Source organism: Barbus barbus (assembly GCF_936440315.1).
Source record: "Barbus barbus genome assembly, chromosome: 3".
Taxonomy (NCBI): Eukaryota; Metazoa; Chordata; class Actinopteri; order Cypriniformes; family Cyprinidae; genus Barbus; species Barbus barbus.
Window position 1 is genome coordinate 41,568,419 of NC_136731.1, and position 13,605 is coordinate 41,582,023.

The 13,605-nt window shown below is 33.9% G+C and overlaps 1 protein-coding gene across 1 annotated transcript in view; it reads left to right on the plus strand.

Moving 5' to 3' along the window:
* Positions 1 to 385: 385 nt before the first annotated feature.
* rbfox3b (RNA binding fox-1 homolog 3b) overlaps positions 386 to 13,605 on the plus strand; it is a gene marked incomplete at both ends in the record, with an annotated part of 82,974 nt that continues 69,754 nt past the window's right edge. Inside the window, one exon of the mRNA XM_079394167.1 lies at positions 386 to 502. Coding sequence (XP_079250293.1) covers positions 386 to 502 — 117 coding nt within the window. The remainder of the gene's footprint in view (positions 503 to 13,605) is intronic.

Sequence of the window (13,605 nt, forward strand, 5' to 3'; positions counted from 1 at the left end):
ATGAATGTCATGTTAAGGGTGTGCAGTGACTATAATTAGCTTTATATAAAGCAGCAGAAGTCTGTAGCATGTCCTCATTCACGTGTGTGTGTGTGTCCTTGAGTGTGTTTTCAGGGGTCTTTGTGAGTGTTGGGCTCTAAAGGGGGTCGTGGGCAATTAAAGCACACATACAGCGCCGCTATACCATCACACAAACACACACACACGCATCCGCGCATCCCTCCTCTGCTCTCATGCACCTCCCACCTCAGCATGTGAATGTTTAAGTGATCTTTATTGTGTGCAGAGTAAACAGAGAGAGCGAGGGAAGCCGTGTCGACAGCAGGACGAGAGACAGACAGACAGATAGAGACAGAGAGAGAGAGAGACAGCAGTGTGTGGTTAAATGTGGAAACCGTCCTCTCTGAGCTCCATGGCAAACTCTGCATGCGTGCTGCTGTCCGGCTCCGGGATGCTGCCACACTCGCTGCACGCGCCGCATGCCTTCCTCTACTTGTCCGAGGTAAGGAGCGTCCTGCTTTATCTGCTCTGAATGAGCGTGCTTTTCCATCTGACCTCTGACCTCTGACCTCTTCTCCGTCTGGGGTCGGTGCTCTGCTTATAGTCCACGTTTTCATGCTTTTATTCCCATTGTTTAGGCTTATTCGCTCACTCTCATAATCATTTTATACTAGTTGTGTGTATCTAGTGTTGTAGTTGAGGAATCTGGGAATTTATTGTGGAAATGTCATTTTTGTCGCTTTGCAAAACGAAAAACTGATGCTCATTTTAGGTCACAATTTGCAAAGCTATGCATATTTTTATGCAATATTATGCAGATGCACTCATGAATTATGCAGGACTTTTCCCTGTGTTAAATTTCTAAACGCTGTGTTTAATAAACTTGAATTGCTTTGTAGAATAATTCATTACATTCATGTATTAGTTACCATATAAATATTGCCATATGTCTGGCTTAAAATTATTGATAAATCAGTGTTTTCCTTGATCAAAATTGGTCTGAATTGGCTAATATTCAAAGTTAATGATTTTTCAGTAAGTAAATACATTTTTTATAGCTTCTTATGCAGTATATTATACTGTTCAAACATCTGATGTGGTTGATGTTAACTGAATGTGTTTATCTAGTATCATAGTTTATTGTTTGCCATTGGATTGTGTGCAGTTTATATACAAACAGAGTTATATTTGACAAGCACATGTCAGACAGAAAGCAGTTACTCGTTTTAGCTCATAATCACCGATATTAGCATATGCAGATACGCTCATGAATTATTCAGGAGCTCCATGGCTGGTGTTGGATCACTTGATCAATGTTCTTCATTAACGCAAATTATTTTGTTGAATTAGTCATTAGATTGTGAATTTGTTTAAGTGCACAGGGGTTAGTTATCAAAATGTTTTATTTTTATTAGCAGTGCTTGATTTATCAGGTTTCTGTGCAGCCGTATCAACCAAAATAAGCGTTTTCATTTTAAACGATCAATGCTATACAATACTATATATTAAAAATTTATTTATTTCTTTTTGCTTTTAAAATGTATTTTATTAGCAATACTTGATATATTAGTTTCTACATATCCATACCAACTAATATGAATATTTCAATTTATTTTTTCAGAATTTGCTGATGTTTTAATTGGATAATGTCTTTAAAATATTTATTTATTTACTACTAATACAATATATATATTTATTTTCATTTCTTAATTTTTTATTTATGCATAAAACAGTCTTTTTATGTACTAGGATTCATAATTATTCATTACTAATAAGTCATTGATTAATTCATATGTATTTTTTTTTTTTTTTGAACAGTCTTTTTTTGTAGGATTCGTAAGTAGTAAAGACATTTTTTTCATACATTAAAATGTTTTGATGTTTGCTTTTATGATTTGAGTTTTAGTATAAACAATGTTTTATAACATCATGCAAAACAGTTTGTTTACCAGTCATAACACCCAAGAAATGATCAATATCAGTCTGCATGTTGTAGAGCATGCATGTGAGTGCTACAGCAGTGAGACACCAGAGAAAAATAAATGAGATGAGTGCTTTCTCCTGCTTTTAAATCACTGTGAGACAGCAGGAGAAGCGTCTCCTCCCCCATCTGTCCACACACACTCACACACACAGTCGCACGCACGCACGCGGCACATGGTGGGGTTGCATCGAGTCGCCCTGTGAAGAATCCAGGGCAAACTATCCTCCGGAGAGCAGCAGACATTATTCATGAGGCCGTGTGTTTATGAGCGAGTGTGTTTGTGCTCTTAATTGATTTCATATTCAAACACACGGCCCCGTTTGCTGCAGTATGTAGTGCTGAATTATTGATACGGTTCATGAATGTGAGGCGATTCAGACGGGACGAATGGGGACCGCAGATGTGAGAATAATATGAGACAGATCCAATACTCTGGGAGTGATAGGGAAATGCTGTTTGTTTGAAACGTATCAGACAGCTGCTGAAGTGTGTGTTTTGAAGAAGGTAAAGCTCGCAGTGTGTTAAACTCAGTCTTGCATTGCAGGAACAGCTTGTTGAGGAGTGTTTGGGCTCTGAGGTTGGGTTTGAGAAATGTTGCTGTTTTCTGTGTTTTTGCTCTGTTAGTCATCGATTATTGCCGAAGTAGTGACTTGCTGGTTGTGGAGAAGAGCCATTACTTAGTGTTTATCATGACAAGAAACTCACATGAAGGCATTCAAACCTCTTAGTGGTGACCATTATTAAAACATTATTATGGATTATGAAGTAAACAAATGCCTTAATGGTGGATTTGTTTGTTACAAACATGCAAGCTCTTCACAAGACATTTAAGAGGATAGACTCACATCAGTCTAATTCTCATGTCTCTGGAGGACATCGTTGACCTCGTGACACGTGAGGGTCTGCTCACCCAATTATTGTCATCTGGAGATGGAGATGATGAACTGATGAAGTTCTGTAGATGTCGAGAGCATTGGGATACTGTCTAAAGTAGCTACAGTAAACAGAATAAGAAGGCTTTGATTAAATAGTTTTGTCTGTAACTTATAATGCACTTGTTTTTCTTGATCTTTTAAAGTAAGAGTTTGTTTTAACTTTCAGTTGAAGATCTAATCATAAGAGTAAATAATGATGATAAAGCTCATTTTAGCGCTGGTTGACTCATAGCATGTTTTTTGTGTGTGTGTGTGTGTGTGTGTGTGTGTGTCTTAAAGGTACAGTAGCACAAACAGACGGTTGAATTCTAAGGATCGTAAAAACTGCGGAAATAATAATGAAAACTAAAGTATGCATAGAAAAAGATCAGCTGTGAGAAAATGAGATCTCAGCAAAATCATCTCTCTCCGTCTGTGTGTGTGTGTGTGTGTGTTGTGCTGGTGGTCAGTGTGTCTGGTAGAGAGATTGTGCTGTTGAGCTCCATCAGTCAGTCTACAGTCTGTGTGCTTCTGCTTCGCTGGCTCGTACATATAGGTATGTATTTTCAGTTTTGCAGAAATGTATGTAGAGGCACGTATTTCCATTGAGCCTATGTTGTGAAATAGACATCAGCCTCACTCTCTCTCTGTATATCAGACTGAGAACAACATGCTCACATTCTTCAAGTTCAGTACAAGACTGACTCTGCAGAACTGTTTGAGCGGAGAGTTCAGTATTTGGTGTGTGTCTTCTGCATTAATGACAGCAGCGCTGGAGCTACACGAACAGCATAATTTCAGGAGTTCAACTTCAAGTGTACAAAAGTGAAATATTCATCAAAGAATCCTGACAAACAAAAAGGCATCACAGTTTCCACAAAACTATGAAGCAGCACAGCTGTTTTCAACATTGATAATAATCAGAAATGAGCAGGAAATCATAACATTAGACTGATTTCTGAAGGATCATGTGACACTGAAGACTGGAGAAATGATGCTGAAAATTCAGCTTTGATCAAAGGAATAAATTACATTTTAACAGCAATGAAAATAAAAAATGGTTACTTTAAATTGTAATAATATTGTACAGTTTTATTGTTTTTACTGTATTTTTGATCAAATAAATGCAGCCTCGGTGAGCAGAAGAGACTTCTTTCAAAAAAATCCCCAAATGTGGGATCATCTCATCTTTGAATGGTTTGGTACATACTGTAGTGGCTCATAATTCAGTAATCAATAAGTTTAGACACTATTCTTGATGACTAATTAAATGAGAGTTAATGATGTGACTTATGATGTGCTCTTATATATTTATGCATCATAAATCTATTGCTGCTAGATTTGATCCGGGCTGCTTTTGTTGGTCATAGTAAATCCTCTCACCGCTATTGTTTAACACAAAGGCCTAATGTATCTGTGCAGCCGCTTCATCGCTGTAAAGTGTGTGTGATACTCTCTCTCAGTAATAAAGTGTAATAAATTCCTCCACACTCTTATAGTCATTTCTCCGTCGTTATATCTGCTGATTACCATTGCTGATGCGGCTGCTCTAATTAACTGTGTGTGTGTGTGTGTGTGTGAGAGATGAGCAGCTAGAAAATCTCTGTGTAAATCGCAGGCTGTTGCAGCAGGCTCTTCTGATGCGCTTACATTTCAAGGGTGAAATCCAATCTCACGGCCGTCTCTGTGTGTGTGTGTGTGTGTGTGTGTGTGTGTTTACAGAGAGTTGTTTCCTTCAGTTTATACTCAATGCAGTATCAATGCAGAAAATGCTTTTCGCTTAGTTACTGTGTACTAGTCTTTTGTAGTCAGACTTTTAACTACATCGATCAAACCATTTTAGTACTTCTAAGTAAAATAAATAAATAAATGTGTAAAGTAAATAAATCAAAATAAAGTCAAATAGTAAAGTAAAAAAGGTAAAATATATTTACTTATTATTTTTTATTTGTTTTTGTTAAATAAAAAGTAAAGGAAATAAGTACAGTAAATAAAAAGTAACAAAAGTAAATAATAAGTTAAATGAATAAAGTAATATAAATATTTATTTACTTAACTTTTTTCTCAATTATTGTAAAATATGCAAATCAGTAAATATTAATAAAATAAAGTAAAAGTTAAATAAGTTAAATGCAACTTTATTTACTTTTAAATATAATGTAATAAATAAAAAATAACAATACAAGGTGTAAATAAAAAGTTAAATAAATAAAATATACATTTATTTGCATTTATTTATTTACTTATTTCACTTATAAATACAAAAGTTAAATAATAAATTAATATAACTATAAAATAAAGTAAAATAAATAAAAACTTAAAAAGTAATATAGATTTAATTACATTTGACTTTTTAGTGACTCTTTTCTCTTATAAATAAAAAATAAACTAAATAAGTTATGAAATATTAAAATAATGTAAAAAAGTAATCAAGTAAAATAAATACAAATAAAAAAATGACCAAAAAATAAAATAAATACATACAAAATTATCTAAATTAATTTACTTATTTACTTTTGATTTATAACTAAAATAAGTCAAATAAGCAAGTAAATAAATTGAGTTATTTTACTTTATTTCCTTCTTTTTTTTTGGAGCTGAATGGAATTTTAGATTTTATGTCTGTCCCAAAAGAGGCTTTCTGATGTTAGAAACCGTTTGCCTTCATGTCTTGAGCAGAAACGTCTCTTCCCAGGTCACTGCTTGTGATTTTACAGGACTTCTGAAGAGCGTTTGTCTGTCTCTCTCTGTATTTTTCATCTCTCCGGACAGTTTAGGGCTGAATTACGCTGACAGAAAGCGGGAAATGATGGACAGCCGTGAGACGTGTGTGATCATCAATTGCCAGCCGCTCGTGCTGATTTATGAGATGCCGTATCAGTCTTCACCTCCTCGGGCCCTTCGCCCGCTTTATTAATGATGGCGTGATCGTCTTGTCTGGCGTGCTGGAGTTTAATTTCATTTCCATCAGATGCGGCGAGCGATGTCTTTAAACGCTCATCCTTTACCCTGCTGCTAAAGAACCATCATTCACACTCAAATCACAGATTCAACAAACTCACATCGATATCTTTCAGGTCACTCTGAACTTACTCTCAGTGTTGAGTCTTCACTGCAGCTTATTCTGACCGAGAACCGCCCACTTAGGAAGAGAGGCTCTGATTGACATGTAAAGCGGCCAATCACAGTTTGTTGTTTTACTGTGCTGTTAAGGGTCAGGTAAATGGGGAACAGTTGATATAAAAAACAATGCAGTGCGAACCACAATCTGAGCACCTGAGTTTGGGTCGTTTTAAAGGGATTTGGATTTATTTTCCATCTCTAAAACAAACCAAATGTGAAATTTTTTTTTTTTTTTTCCTGAGGTAATATATATATTTATTATTATTATTATTATTATTATTATTATTATTATTATTATTATTAACAGTAGTAGTAGTAGTAGTAGCAGTATTGTTGTTGTTGTTTACAATATTTTATTGTTTCTTAATGTTTATAGTTAATTTGTATTGTTTATTAATATTGTTTTTTATACATTTTTTCTGTTTAGTAATGTGATTTATTTTATGTTTTATAAAATTGTATTTATTATTTATAAATGTTAAATGTTTAGTAATAATTGAATTGTAACTATTATTACTGTTTTATTGTTTTATTTCATTTTTTCATTTATATATTATATTATTTCAGGCATAGCTTTAATTCAAATCTAATGTTTCTATGTTCTGTCTAATTTTATTTAAATATATATATATATATATTAGAGCTGTCAAATGATTAATTGCATCCAAAATAAAAGTTTTTGTTTACATAATATATGTGTGTGTACTGTGTATATTTATTATGTATATATAAAGACACACACAGCATATATTTCAAAAATATTTATATGTATTTCCGTTTATGTATTTATATTCATACAAATTTAATAAATAAATGTAATATATAACCGTAACACATTTTTCTTAAATATATACAGGTATGTGTGTGTATTTATATATAAATAAATATACACAGTACACACACATATATTATCACAATTAATCGTTTGACAGCACTAATAATAATAATATTAATAATATATATATATATATACACACACATGTATATGTTTGTGTGTGTGTCAGTAAATTATTTGCTAAAAATTATATTAATAAAATGTATTATATTGACAATCATAAATAACATACTAATTTCTAATAATAATAATTATAACAATAATATATTATAATTATAATAAAAGAAAAGTCACAGTAATCAGCTTCTGATATAAGAATGAGTGGTACAGTGATACTCTCGCTGGTATAAAGGCATGATGAAATTAGCGAGTTCCAGTAGGCACAGAATAAATCCTCCTGCACTGAGATCTAGTTAAAGGCAACTCACTAGGATTTGGAGCCGATCCACAGTTTAACTAGATTATCTGGAGCCGGTTATTGAGTTTAGTACGGGCCGCTCTATATGTGCGCTCTTGACTCTCTTTCTCTGAGTGTCAACTCGTCTTCTGGTGAACTGTGCTCACAGGAAGTGATGTGTCTACACAACACAAGCCTTTGGGTCGAGTCCAGACCTTTGGGTTTTACTGCTGAATGTCTTAATAAGAATCTCCAGTATAATTCACTTCCACTGTACACATGCTGTCAGATCTCAGCAGACGAGATGCGAAGGAGAACAGGACGAGACAGGCCTCTGTCAGCAGAGCTGAAGACATCATTACCTGAACTTACTGAGATCAGGTTACGATTCTTTATCCAGGTAAATGTGTGTCAGCTCCAATACTTCCTGCACTGGATAAACGTGTGCGTGTGTGTTTTGATCTGAACACACAGCTGGCAGTATGGCCGTCGTGTTTTTAAAGTCTGTCATTTAAAGGAATAGTTCACCCAAAAATGAAACTTTGCTGAAAATGTCCTCACCCTCAGGCCATCCAAGATGTAGATGTGTTTGTTTCTTCATCAGATTTGGAGAAATGTAGCATTACATCACTTGTTCACCAACGGATGCTCTGCAGTGAATGGGTGCCGTCAGAATGAGAGTCCAAAAAGCTGTTAAAAACATCACAATAATCCACAAGTAATCCACACCACTCCAGTCCATCAGTTAATGTCTTGTGAAGAGAAAAACTGCGTGTTTGTAATCCATTATCAAGATTTTTTAACTTTAAACTGACATTTCAGTCCGTAATAACGCTTCCTCTAGTGAAAAAGTCCATCTCCTGTTGTTTCTAACATCAAAACCCACCCACATATTTGTTTAGAGCTGTTTTGGACTGTATTTGCTTGTAAACAATGGTTGATCTGTGCAGATTTCTCTCCTGATTCAGACAAGACAACTTTTTTTTTTTTTTTTACTAGAGGAAGCAGTATTATGGGTTATATACTTGTATTTTCAGGTGGAAGCAATGGTTTGAAGTTAAAAACATCTTAATGATGGATTTGTTTCTTACAAACACACAGTTTTTCTCTTCATAAGACATTAATTGTTGGACTGGAGTGGTGTGGATTATTGTGATGTTTTTATCAGCTTTTTTGACTCTCATTCTGACGGCACCCATTCACTGCAGAGTGACGTGATGCTACATTTCACCAAATCTGTTCTGATAAAGAAACTCATCTAAATCTTTAATGGCTTGAGACTAAGTCAATTCTCAGCTAATTTTAATTTTGGGTGACCGATTCCTTTAAATACAGAGACACAGAAGAGTGTAAACTTATGTGTTTTGAAGATTAACCAAAATTACAGAATGGTGATGGTGACAAATAATGCTAAAATTAAAGAGAAAAAAAATATGTAGAGGACTTTTTCTGTTTATATCTGCATCAATGTTTATGGGATTTACTTTGAAACCGTAGCAGGTCAAATTAGAATCTTCTGGTGATTTAAAGCAGTTGAACCAGTCAAGCTGCTCTGAAACCATTAAAAGGAGCAGTATCGTTTTAAACATATACAGTAGCTACCAGATTATGTAATTGGGTTTTATTTTCAATCAGAGCAGTATTTAACAGCACTAAATCAATGGCGATCTCAAAGGATCTTTGTGCGGGTAGATGTTCATTTTAATTTGATGTGAATGAGAGCGGGTCTGAGGGATAGACGTCCAGTCCGCTCAATGTGGTCAATACTTTGTTGTCTGAATGATTGACACACAACAGTACAAGCACACATTAGTCCTTCAGCCTCGTTTTCATTCACGTCAGATTAAAGTTGCTGTCCCAACTGAGATCCATCAGAGTGACAGCATTGATTCAACCAAAGCATTTCATCAAATAAAACTATTATGTGAAGTTTGAAAACATAGTGATGAACAGCAGTTTTTATCTCTCAGCAAAAAAAGATGATGTCAAATCCTGCACTGCAGCCAAAGTTGGTGTTTTTTTAATCAGTAAATTGAACTAAAATGAATTGAGCTTGTTATGGAAGCTTGTTCTGCCACAGGATAAAAGATAAAGATAATTGCAACTTTTTATTTGATAATTCTGGCTTTTTTCTCACAATTCTGAAAGAAAACTCTTAATTGTGAAAAAGAAAAAGTTAGAATTCTGACCTTTTTCTAGTAATTCTGAGTTTGCAATTCTGACTTGATTTTGCAGTTCCAAGTTCATCCCGAAATTCTGAAGTTTTTTCTTTTGCAATTCCCAGTTTATATCCTGCAATTCTGACTTTTTTTCTTTTGCAATTCCAAGTTTATCTCGCAATTATGACGGGGTTTTTTTTCTTTTGCAATTCCAAGTTCATCCTGCAATTCTGACTTTTTTCTTTTGCATTTCCATGTTTATATCCTGCAATTCTGATGTTTTTTTCTTTTGCAATTCTGACTTTTTTCTTTTGCAATTCCGAGTTTATATTCCGCAATTCTGACGTTTTTTTCTTTTGCAATTCTGAGTTTATATCCTGCATTTCGGACTTTTTTTCTTTTGCAATTCCAAGTTTATCCCGCAATTAAGACATTTTTTTTTTTTTTTCTTTTGCAATTCCAAGTTCATCCCGCAATTCTGACTTTTTTCTTTTGCATTTCCGAGTTTATATTCCGCAATTCTGATGTTTTTCTTTTGCAATTCCGACTTTTTTCTTTTACAATTCCAAGTTTATATCCCGCAATTCCGACTTTTTTCTTTTGCAATTCTGACTTTTTTTCTTTTGCAATTCCGAGTTTATATCCCTCAATTCTGATGTTTTTTTTTTTCTTTTGCAATTCCGAGTTTATATCCCTCAATTCTGATGTTTTTTTTTCTTTTGCAATTCTGAGTTTATATCCTGCAATTCTGATGTTTTTTCTTTTGAAATTCTGACTTTTTTTCTTTTGCAATTCCGAGTTTATATCCCGCAATTCTGACTTTTTTCTTTTGCAATTCCGAGTTTATATCCCGCAATTCTGACTTTTTTCTTTTGCAATTCCGAGTTTATATCCCGCAATTCTGACCTTTTTCTTTTGCAATTCCGAGTTTATATCCCGCAATTCTGACTTTTTTCTTTTGCAATTCCGAGTTTATATCCCGCAATTCTGACTTTTTTCTTTTACAATTCTGACTTTTTTCTTTTGCAATTCCAAGTTTATATCCTGCAATTCTGGCTTTTTTCTTTTGCAATTCCAAGTTTATATCCTGCAATTCTGATGTTTTTTTCTTTTGCAATTCTGACTTTTTTCTTTTGCAATTCCGGGTTTATATCCTGCAATTCTGACTTTTTTCTTTTGCAATTCCGGGTTTATATTCCGCAATTCTGACTTTTTTCTTTTGCAATTCCGAGTTTATATCCTGCAATTCTGGCTTTTTTCTTTTGCAATTCCAAGTTTATATCCTGCAAATCTGGCTTTTTTCTTTTGCAATTCCAAGTTTATATCCCGCAATTCTGACTTTTTTCTTTTGCATTTCCAAGTTTATATCCTGCAATTCTGATGTTTTTTTCTTTTGCAATTCTGACTTTTTTCTTTTGCAATTCCGGGTTTATATTCCGCAATTCTGACTTTTTTCTTTTGCAATTCCGAGTTTATATCCCGCAATTCTGACTTTTTTCTTTTACAATTCTGACTTTTTTCTTTTGCAATTCCAAGTTTATATCCTGCAAATCTGGCTTTTTTCTTTTGCAATTCCAAGTTTATATCCCGCAATTCTGACTTTTTTCTTTTGCATTTCCAAGTTTATATCCTGCAATTCTGATGTTTTTTTCTTTTGCAATTCTGACTTTTTTCTTTTGCAATTCCGGATTTATATTCCGCAATTCTGACTTTTTTCTTTTGCAATTCCGAGTTTATATCCCGCAATTCTGACGTTTTTTTCTTTTACAATTCTGACTTTTTTTCTTTTGCAATTCCGGATTTATATTCCGCAATTCTGACTTTTTTCTTTTGCAATTCCGAGTTTATATCCCGCAATTCTGACGTTTTTTCTTTTACAATTCTGACTTTTTTTCTTTTGCAATTCCGAGTTTATATCCCGCAATTCTGACTTTTTTCTTTTGCAATTCCGAGTTTATATCCCGCAATTCTGACTTTTTTCTTTTGCAATTCCGAGTTTATATCCCGCAATTCTGACTTTTTTCTTTTGCAATTCCAAGTTTATATCCTGCAATTCTGACTTTTTTCTTTTGCAATTCCAAGTTTATATCCTGCAATTCTGGCTTTTTTCTTTTGCAATTCCAAGTTTATATCCTGTAATTCTGACTTTTTTTCTTTTGCAATTCCAAGTTTATATCCTGTAATTCTGACTTTTTTTCTTTTTCAATTCTGAGTTTATATCCTGCAATTCTGATGTTTTTTCTTTTGCAATACTGACTTTTTTCTTTTGCAATTCCGAATTTGCAATTCTGCCTTTTTTTGCAATTACGTTTATATTCTGCATTTCTGTTAAATTAAATTAAATTTTTACATAGTAAGCAATATTATTTTCTTGTTTTATATATATATATATATATATATATATATATATATATATATATTTCTTTTTTTATTTTTTAGTTGATTTATTTATTGTGGAATGAGAGGAACTAAACTACAGTAACTGCTGTCATGCTACTGAAGGTTGTAGTTAAGATAGTAGTACCAATGTTGTTCTCCGTGTGTGGCTTTGGCAGGTAGTTGCTTTAGCTCTATGCAAATTGCAGCAATTAGCATGTAAATGATCATGAGTTGAAATGAGAGGAGAAAAATAAATATTGATGCTAATTCCTGGCGGTGGAGGAAAACAAGTTCCTGTGTGTGTGTGTGTGTGTCTGTATGTGTAACCTTAAAGCTCGTTTCCATATGCTAATTGGCCAGTTGTATGTTTAGATTATTATTACTGAGGTCTAAATGAATCAGTCGGTGCTGGGGATAATTAGTATGTTGGAGGCGGAGCCTAATGGGTCACAGGGTCCATCATAGAGCTTTATTAGAGTAAACAGCTCTGAATCATTCAGTCCACTTCACTTTGTGTGAGTGGGTTGTTGTGGTGGGTGTAATTTGATCATCTGGAGAAACCCAGTGGACTGTAAGGCACTCAAGACTTTCAGAGAGTCTGATCTCACAGAAAATGAAACTAAATTAGTGATTTAAGAATTAACTCCATGATATTTTTGAAAGAAGCCTGTTTATGCTCACCAAGGCTGCATTTATTTGTTAAAAAAAAAAAAAATACAGTAAAAACAGTAAAATTGTGAAATATCCTTACAATTTTAAATTGTTTTCTATGTGAATTCTATGTTAAATTGTCTTCAGTGTTGCATGATCCTTCAGAAATAATTCTGATATACTGATTTGCTGCTCAGGAAACATTTCTGATTATTATCAATGCTGAAAACAGTTGTGCTGCTTCATATTTTTGTGGAAACTGTGATGCATTTTATTTTTCAGGATTTTTGATTAATAGATTATTCAATTGTTGCTGAATAAAAATATTCATAAATAAACTAAACTTAGTAAGTTCAGTACAACATTGTTGGTGCCATTTCAAACATTTTTTATTATTAATATCAACTAATTATTCTGTAAATGTCTCATGAGTAGTGTGTATGTTCATGTTTTGGGTAATAAATGCTAAAAAATAAATGTATTCATTTTAATTAAAAAAAAGTTCAATTTCAGTTTAAATTGAGATGAATGGAATTTAAAAGCATTCTTAATTCAGCTCTGAATGGTGCACAATCCTGAATCACACTCAGGTATTCAGTGTGTGTGTGTGTGTGTGTGTGTGTGGTGAGAAATGAGGGCCCTCAGCGTCCCACTCAAATCACACAGATTTAGTCACAGCAACCGCTGAAATATAGCACTTTATTGGATCTCAGGGCTTCTGGATGTGATGTTGTTGGAGAACATCCACTCATCAGATTGTGGCCTGTAGGTCTGACAGAAGACAGCAGATCACTTCTGTTCACACGCTGGTAAATGAGCGCAGACTTCAGCAGGTCTTTACTCACTCGCTTTATAAAATCATGTTTGTGTGTCATGTGAAGTTTTGAGTGACTCTACAGTTGCTTTCAGTGTGATGTGGATTATTAACTGTATCTCTCTGTTATGGTTGTGTATGTGTTTGTGTGTGAGATGATGATGGTGTGTATCTGCTGCTCTCATCTTGTGTTGGTCATAATTGCTGCTGTATTGATCTGTAGCTCCTCTCGCTGTGAACTGAATTGCAAATGAAAGCAACTTCCTGCTTGGATCCGTGGAGTGTGTGTGTGTGTGTGTGTGTGTGTGTCACAATGGGACATAAATTAGAGAATGTACTATGTGATGAT